This window comes from Crocuta crocuta, unplaced genomic scaffold (genome assembly GCF_008692635.1).
Source record: "Crocuta crocuta isolate KB4526 unplaced genomic scaffold, BGI_CrCroc_1.0 scaffold43, whole genome shotgun sequence".
Lineage (NCBI taxonomy): Eukaryota > Metazoa > Chordata > Mammalia > Carnivora > Hyaenidae > Crocuta > Crocuta crocuta.
Window position 1 is genome coordinate 284033 of NW_027529429.1, and position 22600 is coordinate 306632.

The following is a 22600-nucleotide window of genomic DNA, read 5'->3' on the forward strand; positions in this document are numbered from 1 at the left end:
TCTCATATATTCACATCCCTGCCCCCAACAATTTCTTAATGCCTTGTTTTATCTCTTTGGTCCGAACCCCATATACAATAGGGTTCAAGGCAGGGGGTATGAGGTGATGAAGGACATTGAGCAGGATGAGGATGTCCATGGGGACCTTCTTTCTAGCCATGTTTGTCAACACCACAACCAGCAGAATGGTGCTGAAGAACAGGATGAGGATGAAATGAGAGCCACACGTGCTCAGGGCTTTGACAGCAGCTCCCTCAGCCTTGAATCTGAGCACAGCTCTTAAGATGAAGGTGTAGGAGAAGAAGATGAGGATGAAATCTGAGCCTAGTAAAGTCCACCCAGCCACAAATTGGTAGATTCTGTTAAGGGTGAAATTGTCACAGGAGAGCCTGGACACAGACAAGTTGGCACAGATGCAGTTCTCAATGACATTTTTCCCACAGTAATGAAGTTGGGAAGAGAGAATAGGAATAGGTGCAGTGAGTAGGGCATTTCGTGTGATGATGAAGACACTAGCCTTGGCCACAAATTGGTCAGTGATTATGGAAGGGTATCGTAGTGGGTGGCAGATGGCCACATATCGGTCATAGGCCATGACCATGAATGTGCAGGACTCCATGGGAAGGAAACTGTTCATGATGAACATCTGGAGGAAGCAGGCAGAGAAGCTGATGGACCTGAGGTCAAACCAGAAGATGGCCAGGACCTTGGGGATGACAGTCAGGCAGAGCACGATGTCCAGCAGGGAGAGCAGGCTGAGCAGGTAGTACATGGGCTCGTGAAGAGAGGTTTCCAGCCAGATGGTGATCAACAGCGTGGCGTTGGCCCCCATGGCCAGAAAGAAGAGGAGGCTGAGGGGCAGGGACAGCCAGTGCTGCCAACTCTGGTAGTTAGGGAAGCAGATGAGGAGGAATTCAGAGACTGGAGCAATGGAGTAGTTGCTGGGTGATGCCATGGAATGAACCTTGAGCTGAGGTTTTTCTGGGCTGTTTGTATGGACAGATACAAGAAGTAATTTTTTTTAGTCCACTTCAAAAGTGTGCCTCTCACTCTTAAGGCAGCTACTGATATATAGAAGATTCTTTCCAAATAAGCAAATCCCAATCAATATCATAGAGATAGACTACTATCCTATATAATAATATATATAATGCTACGGTGTATGATGGAAAAGGAATCAGTGGATAAACTAAGTTTGAGAGGTGAATAATGATAGGGAATAACCTCACAACATTAAAAATGTGCAACAAATTATGTCAGTATGGTACCAGTATAAGAAAAATAAAAATGTTAATAGTATAAAAAAGATAGGCCAAAAACACACCTAATTTTTACAGTTATCTAGTATATGATGAAGGAGGCATCAAACCTATGATGGAGAAGGTTCTTCAACAGGTGTTTCTGAGATAATTATTGGCATTTATGTGGGATGGAAAAGCTACCTGCTCACCTACTTCTGTATCCAATGTGATTTTGGATGGATAATTTTGTTGTATCCTCTCCCCAAACTCATGGTATACTAGAAGAAAATAGAATATAAAATTGATTAAGCCAGACCTTTGCTAAAACCGCAATTCTATTTGAATACAACCATTCACTTTTTAGGACCTGTACCTGATCATCCTAAGTACTCTTAGAATAAGTCTAAAATAACAGAAATGACTACTTTTACTATATAGTTGCCAACTTTAAACACGTCCTCAATACTTCTTGTCCATCCTACAAAGCTTGCCTGATCAACTTCGTCTTCTTCCAAAGCCTTTTTCAAAACTTCTTCATTCTTTTCAAACCTTGAACTCTACTTTTTCTCTTAAAAGATGACATCAACCACTAGCTTGCAGAGAAAAAAATTCTGCAGTGAGATTTTTCTTCAGCTTCCCAAAATGAAACTTAACAACCTACTTGAACACTCTCCCATCCTTTCCTTGTTTCCCCCACTGATAGAAAATCTGCCCATCCTCAAAGTGTCAACCATTCCACTTCCTACACTGAATTGTTGCCCTTCTAGACTTGCGGTTACACCATCAATTGTTCATTCTGGTTCCCTAATTTGGGGTCACATTTCCTTCTTCAGTGGATCTGCCTTGTCTTTCAACCATTCTCCAGTATCTTTCATTTTTATTTTTTTTAATATTTTTATTTATTTCTAGGAGAGAGAGAGAGAGAGAGGGAGAGATAGCGTGAGCAGGGGAGGGTCAGAGAGAGAGGGAGATACAAACTCCGAAATAGGCTCCAGGCTCTGAGTTGGCAGTCAGCACAGAGCTCGACGCGGGGCTCAAACCCATGAACCGCGAGATCATGACCTAAGCGAAAGTCGGACGCTTAACCGACTAAGCCACCGAGGCGTCCCTCCAGTATCTTTCATTTTTAAAAATAAAAATAAGAAGCCTCTTTATTTCCTTCCTGCTATTTTTCCATCTCCCTCCCTTCACACCCAAACTTCTCCCAAGCACTGTCATACTCACTGTCTCCAGTTCTCACCTCACATCCATTCTACGATTCACATCAGCATGGCCTTCTTCTTCATTAGTTCCACAAAATGCATCTCAGAAAGGTCACCTGTTGGGGCAACTGGGTCGCTCAGTTGATTAAGCACCCAACTCTTCATTTCAGCTCAGGTCATGATCTCACAGCACTTGAGAGGGAGCCCCCTGTCAGGTTCTGCGCTGATAGTGGGGAGCCTGCTTGGTATCCTCCCTTCCCCTCCTTTCTCCTCCCCAGGTCTCTCTTTCTCTCTCTCAATAAATAAATAAACTTAAAAAAATCACCTGTCCATTCTGAATCTTGCTAAAGCAATGGATCAGATCCTCTTCCTGACATACTCTATTTGGTTTTGTTTGCATCACAATCTCCTGGCTTATTTTACACCTCTTGGTGACCTCATTTTCTCTTACATGTTGTTTTTTTTTTTTTAACTCACCACCTTGACATCATTTTCAAGGTTCGGTCCTAAATTCTCTTTGATTTTCTTCTCTCCTCTGTGCTAATCTCGTCTACTTCATCTTCCATTTCTTTTACCCATATGTTCAATTACCATCTCCATGTTGATGATTACTAAATGATATCTCTTGCCTAAACCTTCTAAATGCCTACTTGACATATCAACTTGCATGTTTCACAAATATTTAAAATTCATCAACCCTAAAATTAACTTACATTTTTCTTCCAAGCCTGGTTGTCTAGCATCTCTTATCTCAGTGAATAATATATGTATATGGACTATCCCACAAGTCAAAGTCTAGAAACCATCTTGAACATATCCTTCACCTGTACTGCCCATTACAAACCCACCACCAAAACCTTTTGTCAAATTTCCTTTTCAATTAGCTCTTGTATCCACTTCTCCATCACCACTGTCACCAGCCAAAATCACAATGTCATTGTCTCTTGAGTGAAATTTGCCTCTTAATGCATTCTAGGTTTAATTATAAAGCCATTCTCTACATTGAAATCAGAGAAATAGTTTAAAATATAAATATGATCTTGCCACTCATCAGCTTAAAATATGTTACTGGTTTTTCATTGTTAATGGGCATAAAAACAAAATCCTTAACTTTAACTTTATTAGATCCCAAGTTCATGAAAGAAGAAACCATGTCTGTTGGTGTTTTCATCACTATATGTAGTGTATAGATATATTCCTTTATAGTTACTTGTAGTTACTTGAATAAATTATTTAATAAATAAGTGAATGAATGAATAAATATATCATTTGCCCCTTTTCCTATTTTCCAGTCTAATCTGATACCTCTCTCTCTCTTGCTTCTAGAGCCCCAGCCACACTGTCCTTTTTTCAGATCTTCAAATATAACATGCACTTTCTTCTCCCACTTCTCTTGGAAGACTGTGCATCCCATGATTCCACACATACATCCCCTTACTTTTTTTCACTCTTTATATCTCAGTTCAAATATTCCCTTTTCTGGGAGGTTTTCTCTAACCCTCTCCAGACAAATCAAGGTCTCCTATTTTATGTTCTCATAGCACTTTGTACCGCCCCTGAACACAGTTTATATGTGTGTAATAATTTGGTTAAATACTCCTTCCTCCAAGTCCATTTAGACATATCATGCCATGAGAGTAGGGACCATGCTCACCAGTTGGCACAGTACTTGGCATGAGCTGGTGCTCAATAATATTTGTAGAATAAATTGTTTTATGAGCAGAGTGATAGAGGGACACAAAATAAAATTTCCTAAATCAGCCTGAGAAGAAAAGTTTGGAAGCCTTCTCAAAGTTATTAACACTTTAGCTGAGCTTTGATGGATGTGGAAAACTTAGATGTGCACAAAAACTATGGTCAGTATATTTCAGGTATATGAAATGCGTTGTGTAAAAGCATGGAAATAAGTTGAAGAACGTCAGGGGGAAACTCTATGAAATATTTAATTTGACTGGAGCCAAGAAGGTGGGAAGTTGAAAGAAAGAGCAGAAAATGATGTTGGGGAAAAAAAAAAGAAAGATTATGAAGGACTTTTCTATGCTAAGGACTTTAGAATTAATCTTATATATAAAGAGAAGACAAAGAAATATTTTCATTAGTGGAGACAGGTGACTGGATATGGACCATAGGAAGATCACTTTGGGCAAAATCCTATATGGATGATTTGAGCAAGGAGAGAGTCGCAGCAAAAAGAATGGAAGCCACGATACCCCTGATGAGAAGTGCTGTCTGAACAAAGACTGAGCACTGAAGATGGGAAGAAGCAGGATATTCCTGTGGTAATATAGACACTTATGAAAGAAACAGTAGGTGAGAAGCCTAGAATTTTCTGGCTTGAATAAATAGAATCACCAAGCTGTGAAATACAGGAGAATTAGTAAGTTTAGTGTGTATGAATATATATTAAGACTGAGGTGTTTACAATTCTATATAGAGATTTATCTTAGACTGTTGGAAATGAGCAGTTTGAACAACTTAGAAGGATCTTAGTCTAAAATATAAATTCAAAAAGCATTATCACATAGCTGAAGTAGTCAGAATAGCATAAGGCTGAGATTGAAACCTTGGAAAACAGTGATTGAAAGGGTGAAAAAAGGAAAAAAAGGAGACATAAAAGGAGGGTCTGGAAAAGTATGAAGAAAATCAGAAAAATACACTGATTTTTGGAAAAATTGGAGAGAAAATTTCAAGGACTATATGGCCACTGGTCAGTTAATCAGAAGTTCAATGACATGAAAATATTAAATTTCCATTAAATTTTATGGTGACCTGGATAAGAGTAGTTACTGGACTGGTGGCAACCATTGGACTGGTGGCAACAGAACCCAGAAAGAAGGGCAATGCAGTTAGTAAGTGAGGAAGTGTAAATAGGGAAGGTTGGCCACACAGCTAAAGAGCCTCATTTCAAGTTTGTAAATGAAGAGATAAGCAAGACAGGAATGAAACATACTGCATCATGCTTATTGTTTAGAGAAATGTTAAAATTCAGAAGGAAAGTAAGATCATTGAAGTAGCTAGTTCACCGAGAAGCCAAATTTTATTACCATTTTTATAATTTTCTCTGTAACACTTATCACATAGATTTTGTACCTCTTTCTCTCCCTCCACCCCCCCCCCCCCNGGTACACTTTTGTATTTATACACACCTACATCCTCTAAAACCCCACAGACTCTTAATAAAAATCTATTGAAAAGACTTCTGAGTTATTGAGCCTTGGCGTTCTACATTAATGGAAAATTCCAAGGAAGGAAAGTGAAAGGGGAGAGTTAGGAGGATTTCAGTGTGCTAAAGAGGACAGTGAGGAATGGGAGGGAGAAGTCCTGATCAATACTGCAAATGGGGGTCACTGAGTGGGCAAGGCACGGCACAAAATGCATGTTGGAATTCAGGGGCTTCTTGACGCCTCAGGAGCCTGCTCCTTGGTTAATGGAAAAACCCTGGGCTAGGTCTCTGACTTAAGGAATCTTTTACCTTTGCCCTAATTAATACAAACACAAAACTACCCTACTTCTCCTAACATGTTGGTTGAGAATTTTCTTGAATTTCCTCCAGTCTGATCATTACTAACTTATCCATACAAAATGTGCCTTCCTCTACCAGTCTTTCCTCTCCTCCTTGACGCTTATCCTCTCTATATCCAATTTTCTCATCCCTGTTGAATTCCCTTGTTAGCACTCTGTCCTCTTCTAGCATTGTTTGACATAATATTCATACTTATTTATGCTTCTTCTCAAAGGACACTCACTGATCAATTCTATGTATCTGCTTCTGTTCATCACGTTGGTCACTTACTTAGGTAAAGGCCAAATGTCAATTGCCCAAAACTTGCCTCCAGCCACCCAGTGTTATCACTTAAGCTCAAAGTCTATCAAACTCCATTTCTTCACTGCTTAACATTGGAGAATGGGACAGGTAGAGGGAGTGAGAAATCTGGAATAGGAGAGGAGAAGGGAACAAATTCCAAGATATTTTGAAAGGTGGAAGTGCATACATGAACAAAAGTCAGGGATATGGTATATAGAGTAAAAACTGATTTAGGACTCAAAAACAGGATTGACAATATTCATTAATATATATCAACTGTCTAGTATGTACAAGGCATTCTCTTAAGTGTTGTATATAAATTAATTTATTTCATAAACATACAGTCTCAAGAGCAAAGTGAAGAATCTTTCTTATCCCTGTTTTGGTTACTTCACCTGGAGTGTCCTATCCAATTCAATAAACTATGTATTAAGTCATGTGAGTTATAAGATGATAAAGGGAGGGGTCATCATTATAAATTATAGACGTGTGACCTACAAGAAACAAGAACATTAATGATAACTTCAAAACATATGACTGGCTATCTTGGGGAAAAGGGCAAAACTAGGACTATCAGAGAGAAATCATACAAAAATGAAGTCTGGCTTAATATAAGTAAGAGATTTCTATCTGTCTAAAACTGATAGAAACTACTTGACTAAGACAAAGCAGAGGAGGTTGGGAAGCTTTTCCATCAACATTGTTTTCTGAATCTCTGTGCCAGGCATCTAGTGACATACTAAAATCAGCATCCCTACACCCTCAATCCCAGGGCAAGGCAAGATAAAGTCCAATTCTCTATGTGCATTAAGTCTCCTAACCAAGCAAGGAAATGGGATCCTCTTTTAGAAAGGCAGAGGGAAGACAGAAAAACGAGGATGCTCCTTACAGAGTTGTTTCAGATTTCTGGATGCCCAAGCATCCAGAGCCACCACATCTCCCACTTCCTCATTGCCTTTTCTTACTGCTAATTAGAGGTTGCCTGTTAGAAAGATCCCTGCCTGCCTTGTCCTCTTCCTATCTAGATCCAATTCAGTCTGTGCTGCCCCCTCTTGGCCCTGGAACTTACAGAAGTTGTAAAAGGATGAGTCCTTTATGATGAGCTATATTGGTAACCATGCTGGAACTTTGCTGAATAAATCCAAAGAGTTTTATGAGTCCCTATTCCACTCCTACCCTCCCTTTTTTGGACCCAGGTGGGAAATGATGGCTTGGGAAGCACAGACTTAGGGGATGAAGAGCTGAGTCCTTTGGGACCTGTCTTATGGTGTTCCTGCAGGTAGGGAGTTAGGACACTTTCCCAGTTGAGAAAGTTAAGAACTTTCCCAGAAGCCAATGATCTGGTGCACAAACATCACATGCAAACATGGTCAGAAACTGTAGGAAAAGAGATATAGAACAACCCTTTTATTATAATAATAATCCTGAAGTTCTGAATGACATTTCTGAGTGACCCAAACTATTTAAGTTCCTTTTTTAATTTTTTAATGTTTATTTATATTTGGGAGAGAGAGAGGGAGGGAGGGGCAGAGAGAGACAGAGACAGAATCTGAAGCAGACTCCAGGCTCTGAGCTGTGAGCACAGAGCCCAATGCAGGGCTCAAGCTCACAAGCTGTGAGATCATGACCTGTGCCAAAGTTCGGCACTCAACTCTCTAAGCCACCCAGGCACCCCATAAACTATTTACATTCTTTTATATTTTTTCTCATTTAATCATCCCCCTTAGATATGAATGTGCAACTCTCTGAAGTAGGAACTATTATCCCCACTGTGTAGGGGACAAATAGAAAGATGAAGCCTTACTCAAACTCACTGCAGTTAGCCTATATACATAGCCACATCAGTCTGATTCCAATGTCTGTGTTCTAAATAACTCCTACCTACTGCCTCCACTATACAGATGAATGTGACCATAGGTATTGATATCCTAAACAAAATCCTAGCAAGTTGAGTTTAGCAAACTGTTAACATTTTTTTAACTGAAAAATATATTTATCTTTTGAAGAACACCAAAAGAGTTCAATACAAGGAAATCTGTCAACCTAACACATCAAGGTTGTAGATAAGATCATGGTAATAAAACCATTCAAGATGTGAATCTTACATCTGGCATTTGCTATTTGTGTGACCCACCCATTAAACAAATACTAACCACCACATGTACCCCACAAACTGTATTAGGCACTGTATACAATGGTGAATAAGGCAAACACAGTTCCAGTCCTCACCAAGAGTCCATCCTAATTATGTGGTTCTTAAAAGAAAACAGGCAACTCTAAGTGTACTTATCCAAATAATTCCCAAGATATTTTGTTTAGTAGGGAAGAAGCAAAAACAGTGCAGAGAATGCTACACAAAATAATTCTAATGCTATGCAAAGAATACATATATATAATTGTATAATATATACATACTTTATTATATATATTCTTATATATATAATCAAATTACCTCTGGAAGGATACATAAGAAACTTGTAAGAACAGTTGCTTCTGGAAAAGAAAATTGTGTGCTTGGAAGACAGGAATAGAATGGTATCTTAGAAATTGCTGGTTGTTTACCCAATACCCCCATTCTTCCTTAGGATCAAAAACCATAATTTTATTTGAGTACCCATCTATACTGCTAAAATACTCTACCTCTCAAATTCTGGATGTTATTAGATGTCCTTTGGTAGGGTTTCCAAGACGACTCTTTAATGTTAACTAACTCAGTTGAGAAACAAAGGTCATTAGCCTTCACTCCTTTCTCATGCAACAGGCACAGGATTGACATCTGAATTTCTAGCTTACACCATCAGCAACATTGAGGATGAAAGTCAGATTCTAAGTATGTTAAAGAAGTAATAGAGAAACTGATGAAGCTCTGATTTCAGTTTTGGATGTCTACCTCTGAAACTCTTCTACATGAAAGGGAAAAAAATTCTAATTTGGTGGTCACTGTTAATTGGAGCTTCTATTACATGCAGTCAGAAGTATACTAACTGAAATAAAGAATAAATTTCTTTTACTGAATATTATTTTTAAAGTTTAAAATTTTGAGCCACATTCATACATTATTTTTTTAATTAATTATTTTTAAAAATCTATTCTTTTGACTATACAGATAAAAGTATGAAAAAAAGAAATGACAGAAGTTTTGGTAATTATACAAAATAAAATATACAAAATAAAATATCATGTACCATCATAGAACAATACCAGAGGAGCATTAGTTTAGGTAAGGCAAATCAAAAAAGTCTTAGCAAAGAGAGTTATGAATAAGAAGGAAAACAGGGTAGAAGCAGAAAAAGCAGGCAGAAGACTATTATCTGGTCTAAGCAAGACATGGTGGTGGCATGGACCATATTGGTAGCAGAGGAAATGACTTTGAATAAACACATTTTGGAAGAACAGTCAACACACTTATGATGAATTAGAAATGAAATATTTAATGTGGAGATAAAATATGAATCTTAGGATTCTGTCTTGGACAACTTAGTAGATATGGGCTAATTTACTGTACTGATATCACACAGAAAGATTCTTGGTGTTGAGATTACATCTGAAGGTAATAATAAATTTAATGTGAAATCTGTAAGTTTATTTAAGGGATTTTTTTTCCTAGCAAATTTTAATCTTTCACAGAGGAAACAGATATTTACATTTAAACAGAGTTTGGTTTTTTTTTTAAACAACTACAATGGAAAGAGAGAACAAAGGAGGTTATATTATTTCCAAAAGCATAATTAAATGATGAGCTATAGAATCTATGCTAGACAAAAATTAAAGTCTGGAAAAGAAAGGGATGAATGGTAGCATGAAGACTTGTAACTTGTGACTCTTGATGTCCAACAATTGTAACTATCTTAAGGATAAAATTTGAGCCTGAAGGTAGAAGGTGATAGTCAGAAGGTAGATGTTTGAAATCTATATTTTAGAGGTGGATCAACCACAAAAATGAGATGTGAAAATTGGAAGTTTGAATGAAAAAGGTAAGGTCTTGAGTACAGGCTGAACTAAGTACTTAAACATTTCATTTCCCAGCAATGAAAATCCGCTGAAAAAAGCATATATAAGGTAATTAATAATTATAGGAGGAGATACATACAGTATAGTTACTTAAATTAAGGATACATCTGAAAACAGTTTAGGAAAGGCCTAGACTTCAAGCAAAGATTATGTTCAAGAGAGAAATAATCTAAGATGTGAATTTTTAGCCCACAGGATCTCCCACTGATTTTAGACAAACAATTTAGTTAGGTAATAAATACTTAATTTCCCTGTTGTCTCATCTGATCCACCTATAAACGTAATTCACCTGGAAACTACCTTACATTAGAAAATGGTCAGAAACTTATTCCCTTGGTGCCCTTTATAAGTTTGTTTGGGTTGGGATAATTGTAGCAGTCTGCAGTTTCCTGTGGCTTTATATTGCACAGAAGGACTGGGTCCATCTGAAATAGACACAGTGGGAACAAAGAACTAACCACTCAGCTGGCAAGCAGGGTGTGAGCTGTTTCTGCTGAGAATCCAGTAACATGGCTCTATTCACTTGAGCTGGGAAGTGTGCACCTGGAACACAATGGGGGCATGCAAAGATAACACCGGAACAGATGTGGTGGCCAAAACTGAAATTCAAAAGGGATGCTACAATCAAGCAAAAAAAAAAAAAAGGGAAAGAGCTGTCTTGTAGTTCCCAGGCCTCCCATCCTTATGTTTTACTGGTTCTCCACAAGTTCCTAACTGCTGACCTTTAAATGTGTCCCTGAATTCATTGACTTCTTACATTTCTTTTCTACTGACATAAACTGATAGTTTTTCTCCCCAGTCTGATACTCATCCTTTGAATTCTCACTCTGAACAATATAGCCCACCAATGGCAGTTTTAAATTTTTCTTCTGATTATGAGATAACACACTGACATTGTAACATTCAAATCATGTAATATTGTCTATCATTTAATACCCAGCATAATGTCACCCATTAGAAATAAGTGGTATAAACAATCTGTTGTGTATATTTCATCTGGGTTTTTCTATGTGTATATTAAGATCATATACATGTAAATTATATTATCCCATATCAATTTAACTTGCATACATAAGCATGTTATAAACTCTGTTATATCCCATGCCTTGGCACTAGGCACAATCATTTGATATACGATGAGTTTGTAGTATGGTTTATTGTCTGGTAAGGTGTGACAAATCTTTTTAAAAACTCTCTTCCATTTGGTGAAATTTTAACTTATATATATATTTTACATTTTAGAATAGCTGTACCAAACGTCCTCTGAAAATCTTTGCTGGGATGTTTCCTGAAATTGTATTGACTCTATAAGTTAATTTGAAAACAAGCATCTTTTGTTTTTAAGTTTGTTTATTTATTTTGAGGGAGACAGACAGAGCATGAGCAAGCAGGGCAGAGAGAGAGAAAGGGGGGGGAAAGGGAGAAAGAGAGAGAGAAAGAGAAAATCCCAGCAGGCTCTGCACTGTCAGTGAGGATCCTAAGGCGGGGCTCGAACCCATGAACCATAAGATCATGACCTGAGCCAAAACCAATAGTCAGACACTTAACTGACTGAGCTGCAGAGACACCCCTGAAAACAGATGTCTTTAAAATGTTCATGTGTCCTTTCCATGTACATGGTTTATCTCAACATTTCATAAGGTCTTCACTTAAATACTTAAAGCATAATTTTAAAATAATCTTCTTGTGTATTTAATGATGCCAATTTCTACATGTTAATAAGTTTTCTATTACTGTAAATGGTGGGCTAATGTCCATTGTTTTTAGATTATTTTTGTTGATATAAAGAAAACTATTGTTTTCTACAGTTTATTATAGTGAACATCTTATTGAACATACAACTACTTCCAAAACTATTAAGTTTACTGACTACATCACATAAAAACAATGATAGTTGAACCATTTTTATTCTGATCCTTAAAACTCTTCTTTATTCCTTGACATATGGTGTTGGTCAGGATGTTCTCTTTCACACTAAACAGTAACAATGATGAAGGCAGGACATTCAGCTGTTTTCTTCTAGGCGCATTGCCTTTGGCAAATGGGAGTTGTCTTCTCCAAGGTTTTGCTCCCTCCCTGGGGAAATCCCTATCCAAAGATGAGTTGATGAGAGAAGAAAAGGATCTGGCACACAAGTTTCAATTTAGACAACTCTGAAAAGCTATCCAGAGATCCCTATGTAATTATGTGAGTTTTGGTTTTGTTTTTTGTTTCCTTAAACATTTTTGGATAGTTTCCACACATGCATATTAGGGAGCCCCCTGTAGATCTTTGGAATTCTCTTTCCATGCATTTCTCTCTGCACTAATACTCTACCCTGTGAACTCTAGCTACTTTGGCCTTTTCTGATTCCCATGTCCTTCTCCTTAATACAGAAAGACTACCAGACTACACCTAAGTTCATCCTGCTTCCAACATGGCTTGGAATCTCTCTCCAATAAGCTGTAACAATCTTTGTCCAATAAACAAGACTTAGCTTATTTTTTTTCCTATCTTTCAGGGATCATTGTCCTCCATTGTTTCAGGTCCAGTGTCTTCAGAACCATTATTTCATATATTTTGTCCAATGTTTTTTTATTGCTTTGTTGCAAGGATATATCTACTCCTTGTTGCTCATCTCTACAAGCTAAAGTTCCTCTCGAGTATGTAAAATCATGCTGGCCAAGCAGATGAAAGCACCATCTAACTTCTGACCCCTCCCTGGGCTCAGGGTTGGATGTGTGACTACATAAGCCCCCTACTCTCTCCACAAATCAGAAGATATATGTTTTACACTAAAGCCTTAGTATCTTAGGAGGAGAATGCACCTCTGGGGGAACCTGAGGTCATAGTGACTTGGAGACTTCAAATTTTACCTAAGGAATTCGGAGAAAACAGATTTTAGGGCTGGAAGAAGGACAGTAGTATACACATGATATGTGAGAAATCACATAATATGTGACTAATTCAGGACTTTGAAGATTAAGAATGGCTCTTCGATTTGTTTTTAAGGGAAGAGTCTATCAAAATGTTCTTCCTCATGTGTGGAGAAAATAGGATGTATACTCAGAATTAACATGATCATCTCAGGAAAGAGCATGTAACTAGGAATTTTATTTTCCACAGAGTTAAGCAAGGACAGCTGCATGACCAGGCTACCACATTAATTATGTTTGGCTCTAAGGAACGCAATTGCTGTCTTTACTCATAGGAAGAGAACCTTGTGCCTATATTCCTTGAATAAACAAAAACTGGAGCTAACAAAACACACACAATTATTAGGCTGCATATACAGTCATCTTTCCCTCCTCCTCACACATCTAACTAATATTCAAGTTCTGCTCATTCTTTAAAGAAATTCCCTTAAAATATTTAAACTACTTTTTTATACCCTTTATACTTAAAATAATTAAGCGTATCTCCAACTCTCTACCTGCCATACACTATATTCCTTTATATCCAATATTTGCAACTTACCAGTCAAACGATATTGCAAAAACAAAGAAGATAATATTTGTTGAAAACAAGAAATTAGTACTCTCTACATTCCAAATGCCTTTAAGAATTTTGGAATCTACTCACCAGAGTCAGTGTTTAAGGATCTCTTAACAGAGTAGCTCTTGCTTTTACCCTATGGAATTTTGCAAATAAAAATTATGTCTGACATTTGAGTTATTTTATTGGATAAGCCTGAGCCCTAAACTTCCTACCAGCCATATAAGTAATGACATCACTCCCTATCAACTACTACATACTATGTCCACTTCCTCATACATTTTCACCAGATTCTGACTTCCAGAAATTTAATGATATGCCATACTTATATTCCCCTCACTTAAGGCTCTTGGGTGCACCTCCAAAAGACATGGGACATGGAACAACGAGTAAACAGGCTGTCCCCTCTACTCCCACATTCCAGTCTTCTCATTCCCACTTCTACCTCCGCTTGGGTCCTCAGAGTCCTGGCCTCTCCACAAAGATTTGAAGGTGTGTGAGGATACTGCTGGACATAAGCTGGTACTATTACAAATATTATGCTTTTATAACAGAATCTTGAATAGTCAGGATCAGAAAAACATGGTGACCTCTCTGAGTTACATGCCTCTGCTTAGTTCTTCCTGATTCTGATTGAGGAGGGTCTAGAAAGAAGATGCCTATAGTAGCAGGCTCAGAAAAATGACACAAAGATCATGGCCTGAACAGCAGAGCTAAAGCTTCAGCTGTACTGTGAGTGTTATGAAAAGTCTCTGGAATCAAATAACCTGTGCTTGAATTGATGCTTCACCACTCACCAGGTATGAACTTTGTCAATATCTCTCCATAAATTTTTATTTTCTAATGTATAATATAAAGCGGTAATCCCTGACCTGTAGAACTATTATGAAGATGAGATGACTTAAAAATATAAATGTCTAAGGGCTCCTGGGTGGCTCAGTCAGTTAAGCATCCAACTTTGGTTCAGGTCACAATTCTGTGGTTCATGAGTTCAAACCCTGTGTTGGGCTCTGTGCTGACAGCTCAGAGCCTGAAGCCTGCTTCAGATTCTGTGTCTCTCTCTCTTTCTCACTGCTCCTCCCCTGCTTGTACTATCTCTCAAAAAATAAAACATTAAAAAAATTTAAATACACACACACACACACACACACACACACACACACACACATAAACAGTTAGACACCTAAGGTTAGTTACCTGAATAGGCAAATAAACTTCAGTCAGGTACTAAGAGATCCACAGTAATTCCTGATACTAGAGGGAGGGTGGGTAGAAAATATTCACTATCCAAGTATTATTCTATTGTCTTGAATAACAAATCCTGTAACAGAAACAAAAGAAAGAGTAATAGATGTTTCTATACAGGTGCCCTTGATGTATTTAAAGGCTCCTTTGCAATAACTTCTGACACCCCCACTTTAACTCCTTAGTTCTAAATCCGTATACAATAGGATTCAAGGCAGGGGGTATGAGGTGATGAAGGACATTGAGCAGGATGAGGATGTCCATGGGGACCTTCTTTCTAGCCATGTTTGTCAACACCACAACCAGCAGAATGGTGCTGAAGAACAGGATGAGGATGAAATGAGAGCCACACGTGCTCAGGGCTTTGACAGCAGCTCCCTCAGCCTTGAATCTGAGCACAGCTCTTAAGATGAAGGTGTAGGAGAAGAAGATGAGGATGAAATCTGAGCCTAGTAAAGTCCAACCAGCCACAAATTGGTAGATTCTGTTAAGGGTGAAATTGTCACAGGAGAGCCTGGACACAGACAAGTTGGCACAGATGCAGTTCTCTCAGTGACATTTTTCTCACAGTGATGGAGTCGGGAAGGAGAATGGGGTGAAAGCAGCAAAGGATTCTGAACCACAATGAAAGCAGTAGCTTTGGGCGTAAATTGGTTAGTGATAATGGACAGATAATGCAGTAGGTGGCAGATGGCCACGTAGCAGTCATAAGCCATGGCCATGAATGTGCAGGACTCCATGGGAAGGAAACTGTTCATGATGAACATCTGGAGGAAGCAGGCAGAGAAGCTGATGGACCTGAGGTCAAACCAGAAGATGGCCAGGACCTTGGGGATGACAGTCAGGCAGAGCACGATGTCCAGCAGGGAGAGCAGGCTGAGCAGGTAGTACATGGGCTCATGAAGAGAGGTTTCCAGCCAGAGGTGATCAACAGCATGGTGTTGGCCCCCATGACCAGAAGGAAGAGGAGGCCGAGGGGCAGGGACAGCCAGTGCTGCCAACTCTGGTAGTTAGGGAAGCAGATGAGGAGGAATTCAGAGACTGGAGCAATGGAGTAGTTGCTGGGTGATGTCATGATATAAATCCTAAAGTGAGACTTCACCTGGGTTTGTATATGGTACAACACAGGAATTAGGTCGATAGAAAACAAGCTGCCAAATGTTTGCTAACAGTCAGCCAGAAAACTGTTGTGTATAGAAGAACAATTCCAAATGAAGGCAAAGTTCAGTGAAGATATATGTGAATAGGAAGTGGGCTTAGCAAATTATTTAAGTTAATTCAGAAAAACAAATAAGACAGACTGCACACAAGGTGTAGAAGGGAAATGAGAAGAATCACCTCAGTAATTAAACTCAATTTAAAAAAATTACCTCAGTAATTACAGTATTAAAACATACTGAGAAGGTACAAAAACTTTTCCAAATGATATTTATATGTGACACTAATAAAGAAAATTGACTAATTATAGATCACACAGGCCAGAAATGTTCACTAGTTTTCAGTAATCTAGAATTGATTAAATATATACATACATATATGTATATATATATCATAGGGGCGCCTGGGTGGCTCATTCAGTTGGGCATCCGACTTCAGCTCAGGTCATGATCTCAAGGTTCGTGGGTTCAAGCCCCGCGTCGGGCTCTGTGCTGACAGTTAGCTCAGAGCCTGGAGCCTGCTTCCGATTTTCTGTTTCTCTTTCTCTCTCTCTGACCCTCCCCTGCTCACATTGTCTCTATCTCTCTCTCTCTCAAAAATAAATAAAACATTAAAAAAATATCATGAAGTCATATTTTACTGTGGGTCTTTTGATTGAGTATTGCTAACATAATTTGTTAGAGAGTGGAAAAATGAGCTTTTCCTCAATATTTATTATCACACATCAAAATCAATTTGAGATGGAAAAATTCATTATATACTTCCAACCTTAATGTAAAGTAGAAGAAATTAAACATTGACTAAATTAAAACGGTCCTATAAAATTCCCTATCATTCTGACTTATTGTACCTCAAGCACAACCCATCCTGAACATGCTTAATTCAAGCCTGTACAAATATAGTTCAATGTTCCTATGGAAACTTATGCTCAAATGTGGGCTATTTTCATTAATATTTATGATCACAAACCTCAAATGAAGACTTAATAAAAAAGTCCATTATAATAACTTCTGCTTAATTTGCTCTCTCACCCCTTGAAAGCAATTTTTAAAAATTTTAAAAATTCTTTTTAAATGCTAAATCCTCTTCTCTCTCAGAAGATCTTTCCAACAGCTTCATAAAGACATCAGAGGCTACAAGATGCGAGTTTCTCAATATCACATGACAGAGCCATAAACATCAATACCTTTACCTTGCTCACCTCTTTGAATCTAGCTGACTCAACAATCTACCTGTCCTCCTAATTACAATCCCTCTCCCTCTGGTATGGTGTCTATCTACCCTGATCTTCTTAGGAACTTTGACTTTTTAATTATCCATTCCATTTCCCATGTAGTCAGTCTCTTCATAGATAGATACTCAAAATAGATACTCAAAATGCTCGAATCCCTCACATCTTAATAAATTTCTGTATCTATCCCACATTCCTATTTGTTATAAAAAACCATGATTTCGTTTTTGGACAAAAATACCAAATCTCTCTTACTCTTTCTCTTGTTAACAATACTTCTTGTATTAACAAGACCTTCTCTCTTGTTAACAATACTCTGCTTAAACATGCTGTGGGAAGGCAATAACCAAATTTCTTCACCAGCTTTCTCCCTGACCATCATGGACCTGGGGTCCCAGTGTCATTTTAAAACTCCAAACACTGTCCCTGTTCCAGAACCATACATCCACTCTCCAGAATCCCTAAACTACCTTTCTGGGCATGCCAGATGGATTTCAGTCATGTATTTGCATGAAATCCCCAGCCATACAGAACATGGGGTCCCTTGTATTCGATGATACAGAGTTGCTGGGATTCTAGATCACTTTCTTCTGAATGTTCATGCATCCAGTACCTCCACCACCCATGGCCTTCTCATCATATCATGGGAGCCAATATAAGAATTAGGATAAAGTCTTCTGTTCTGAGTCTTCTGGTGACTCAGCCTCTGTGGGCCCAGCACAGAATGGCTTTCCTCCCTTAACCCTAAAGCCTACCACTGACACAACAGATTGAGTCCTGCTTAAGGAGTCAACTGCCTGTATCCAGTAACCAAAACCAGAGCTGTTTCCTTGGCTCTGATGAAAAAATCTAGATGGTTTTACGATCTGCAGTCAGTTCTGTACACTGTCCCACCTCCTTTTACAAACTGTCTGGGAATAGTCCTAGTTTGGGTTGCTGAGACCATGGGGCTGATGGGCTGGATCTCATGGGAATCTTCATTTTGCTTTATCTTATGGTGCTACTGTATGCCAGTAGTTGTATATGAGGGGCAGGATTTGAACTGACTTGAAATTCAAGTCTGTATCAATCTGCTCAACTTCATGGACCATCCACTTAAACATTATACTACTTTCAATATCCTGAAATGTTATATTGAAGTTTTCCAGAATTTCTTAATGAAACTATACTACTTCCTGTCTTTTATATTAACCTGAATTCCTCTCTTCTATTTGATGTGTGCAAGGATTTGGGCAACTAATTTACCCTATGTAAATCTTAGTCATTCACTAAGTATTTATGTATTATCAATCATATGGCCAGCACTAGGCTAGTCACAGGGATAAAAAGGTGAACAAAATAGTTAAGATAATTGCCTTTATCAAGATTCCTTTAGGGGCGCCTGGGTGGCTTAGTCGGTTAAGCGTCCAACTTTCGCTTAGGTCATGATCTCACGGTTCGTGGGTTCGAGCCCTGAGTCGGGCTCTGTGCTGACTGCCAGCTCAGAGCCTGGAGCCTATTTCAGAGTTTGTATCTCCCTCTCTCTCTGACCCTCCCCTGCTCACGCTGTCTCTCTCTCTCTCTCTCCTAGAAATAAATAAAAATATACAAAAAAAAGAGATTCCTTTATAGTAATCACATTACATTATAAAATAAGTAGTTTCCCATTGTTCATAAAATGAATCTAGCTGTCCTTAATATGGACGACTCAACACTACACATGAACTGGGTGCATAAATCCATGTCAGTTTTCTTCCCCATTAATGTAGAATCTCATACAGTGTTTAGAATGTAGCAGAATCAACACATTTTTACCTAATTAGTGAAATCAAGGTCGTACGTAATCTGACCCCTTCCTACCTCTCCAGTGTATTCAGAACCACTTTTCTGAGTGGGCAATTATTCTAGTCACAAACATTACTGATGATTAAATTAAGGTAAATGCTCAGATTCGTTGTGTGGGTTTTTTTTTTTTATCCTTTGCCAAACAAAGATAAAGAATAGGGAATGAAAGTAAAGATTTCTGTTTAGTTTTTTAAAATCATTTCTGTTTCTTTGCTAATATTCTCATTTTGTTTATGCACGATTAGTCTAGTTGTGTTTGGTAGTATGTCTATGTGTTCTTCTAGTTCTTCTTTAAAAGGGTTATTCTGAATACTTTGTCAGATGGTTCATAGTGTGAGATCACTATTTTCTTAGGGTCAGTTAATGGAGCTGATTCCTTTGGGATCCTAGTATCCTTGCATTGTTATCTGTGCAATGGAGTAAGCAGTGTCCTTTTCATACTCTACAGGTTTGCTTCAGAAGGGTAAGACCTATACCAGTCAGCTTAGCCTGGGGTATTGGACAGATCAGCTGTTAGCAACAGTAGCCAGGCAAGGCTTACTACTGTGGTTGGATCCACTGGATCCACTATCGAGGCTTCCTGGTTAGGTAGCCCACACACTATGCTCTTCAACTGGGCAGGGTTATTGGCTGGGCTCCCTGCTTGAGCAAAGCCACAGGATATGTTCAATAATCAGGCAGGCTCATGGGCTAAGGGAGATAATAGACTAGGCTCCAAGGCTAGACTAGGCCTTGGGTCACTGTTAGGTTATGCAAGCCAGAGGCTATACTCAACACTTTCACAGGTCTGCTGGCTTTCAGGTGTTTTTTAATCACTTTTTAAATCACCTTATCATTTTATCTTTCTTTTTAAAATCTTTTTTAAAAAATCATTTGACCAAGACAAGACTTCCTGGGCATGCACAAGGGCTGGAACCTATACACACCAGTGAGTGAGGCTGTAAATTTACTTTCCTGCCTGAATGGGGTCATAGAATAAATTCCAATGCTGGTAATACCTATTGGTTGGGGACCTAAATTAGGAAGAACTGCCAACTGAGCTCACTGGCCAGATGGAGCCAAGCCATGTGCCAGCTCTGCAAGTAGGCTGAACTGCTGGCTGAGTTCTCTACTCAGGGTCCATTAGAGCAGGATGGCTGTCCTCCAGCATCTCAGCACTGGTTACCAAAAAACCTTACCCCCTTTTCCATCCCTGTCTGATGCCCATGGGTTAAGCCATGCCAATTAATCCATGATCCCTATGAGCCAAGACCTGTGTGGGCCTCTCAGAAAGCATCTTGCAATGTTGGTGGAGCTGGATGTCCATACTGGGCTCTCCTTTCTCACTAGAGGAACTGGATAGGCCCTCTCAGAGCAGTGTTGTGCTGCCCTGGGACAGGGGTAAAGGAGGCAAAGTGGAACCTCTCCTCTTACTTTTCTAATACAGTCTTTCTGGGTTTCAGTGATCCAGGGGATGCCTCGGGTTACAGGATTAATGGTGTTTTATCTGTGATAATTTCTAGTTGGTCTTCTTGTGAACAAGATTAAAGTTGAGCAACTTCTGTTGCCATCTTGATGATATCATCTCCCTTTCTGTTTTTTTTTTTAATAAATGTTATTAGGGCTTTATCGATTTGATTAAGATTTCTTAATTTCCTTTATTTCTGTTTTTTATTTTATTGATCCAGCTTTTATTTTTTATATTTTTAAATTTTTAAAAGTTTATTTATTGATTTTGAGAGAGTGTGTGTACACACATATGCATGTGAGTGGAGGAGGGGCAGAGAGAGAGAGAGGGAGAGAGAGAATCCCAAGCAGGCTCCATACTGTCAGTGCAGAGACCGATGGGGCTCTGGATCCCAGGAACCACAAAATCATGACCCAGACGGAAATCAAGAGTCGAATGTTCAACTGACTGAGCCACCTAGGCACCCTGATCCCATTTTAGTCTTAACTAATTCCTCAATCTTTTCACCTTAAGCTTAATTTATTTTCCTTTTACTAAATTCTTGTCAACTTGGATAATTGATACTACATCTTTATTTTCTAATATAAGCATTTAAAAGTATAATTTTCTTCTATATTCTCTTCACTTACATTCCCATAAATTTTACTATATGTCACTATCAGTTAGTTTGGGATGTTTTCTAACATTCTCTATAATTTCTTATTTGACCCATGAATTATTTAGATGTATGTTATTTAATTTACAAATGTTTGGAGCTTTTCATGATATCTTGTTGTTATTGTTTTCTAATACAATTATGTGTTGGTAAGAGAATTACTCTGTAAATTTTTTATTCTTTCAAAATTCATTCAGACATAATTTATGTCCCAGTACCAAGAAGGTGTCCTCCACCTCCTCACATTCTCCATCCCCCATGTAACATGTTCAACCTCACTCAAAGAACATGAAAGGAGTCATCTGCTGCCTATTGGGAAAGAATCTTATTTCCTCCACTCCACTTCCAGAGGAAGGCTTTTCTTCCTCTCATCCCATAGGGGAAGTAATGGAGTGAAACTTCTGCCCTATCTTCCCCCCTCTCCTCTCCCTTGTTTTCTTTTCCATATGGAAGAAGGATCACTATACAACTGGACAGAAATTGTTGGGAGCAGTGGGTAGAGTTCATGCATATCAAACGTAGGAAATATGTTCCATCTGTTTCACTGTCAGCCTGGAGAATCTGTAAGAACAATAGTGGACTTTCTTTTGTTTTGTATCCAAGTATGATATATACACCTGGATAGAGCCTATGATCTCTTTCATGGACAGAATTCTGAAAGCAACCAGTCTTTTTGTATTTTACACCATGCTATGGCTTCATCCATTTATGGAGAGCTTACAATCTTCCTTGCAAATTACTGGGTATTTGTATTAGAACCAAATTTTCAAAGAAAATTTCACCATATCTGGGCATAGGGAGGGAGTGTTTGGGGTTTTAAGACCTAAAATTAAGGGAATGAAATTGATGGCCTCCTTTTTGTACTCAGATCCCACATCCATTTTCCAATCATGACTTACCAGAGAGCCAAGCATATGAAATTTATTAGGTCCTAAGTATTCCACTTTAATCCCTCTTTAATTCCTTGTGGGCATTCTCTACTGCTAGGAGTGCAGAGGGGATAAACAGTGAGAAATCTGCATTTTCCATCTCCAAGAGCACTCCTGAGCTTCCTACTCTCAGGGAGGCACTCTGTTTCTCTCAGGTGAGGAGCAGCTAATTTTTGGATGGAAAATCTGTCCCACTAGTCCTAAACAGAAAATCACACTAAAAATTAATAAAAGGAAAAAGACAGCACTCACTGTATCAAGTTTGCACATTAGTTGAATCTAGTATCACAAATAATTATTGAGGATGTTTGTTATGCTGAGAAGTAAGTCAAACACTTGGAGTTGAGAAGTAAATGAAACATATAAGACTCCTGCCTT

General features: G+C 38.5%; 2 protein-coding genes across 2 annotated transcripts; both read right to left on the bottom strand.

The window, feature by feature from the left end:
* Nucleotides 1–10: 10 nt before the first annotated feature.
* LOC144227771 (olfactory receptor 56A1) lies at nt 11–955 on the bottom strand. The gene has a single exon (XM_077759511.1). The coding sequence runs from the start codon at nt 953–955 to the stop codon at nt 11–13; it is 945 nt and encodes a 314-aa protein (XP_077615637.1).
* Nucleotides 956–15113: 14158 nt separating this feature from the next.
* LOC144227772 (olfactory receptor 56A1-like) lies at nt 15114–16053 on the bottom strand. The gene is given in 3 exon segments (XM_077759512.1): nt 15114–15527; nt 15530–15900; nt 15903–16053. Coding segments are annotated over 3 exon segments (936 nt in total).
* Between the last annotated feature and the right edge of the window lie 6547 nt (nt 16054–22600).

Bases quoted from the DNA above. Each gene is read 5' to 3' on its own strand.
- LOC144227771 (XM_077759511.1), bottom strand. From the start codon at position 955: ATGGCATCACCCAGCAACTACTCCATTGCTCCAGTCTCTGAATTCCTC.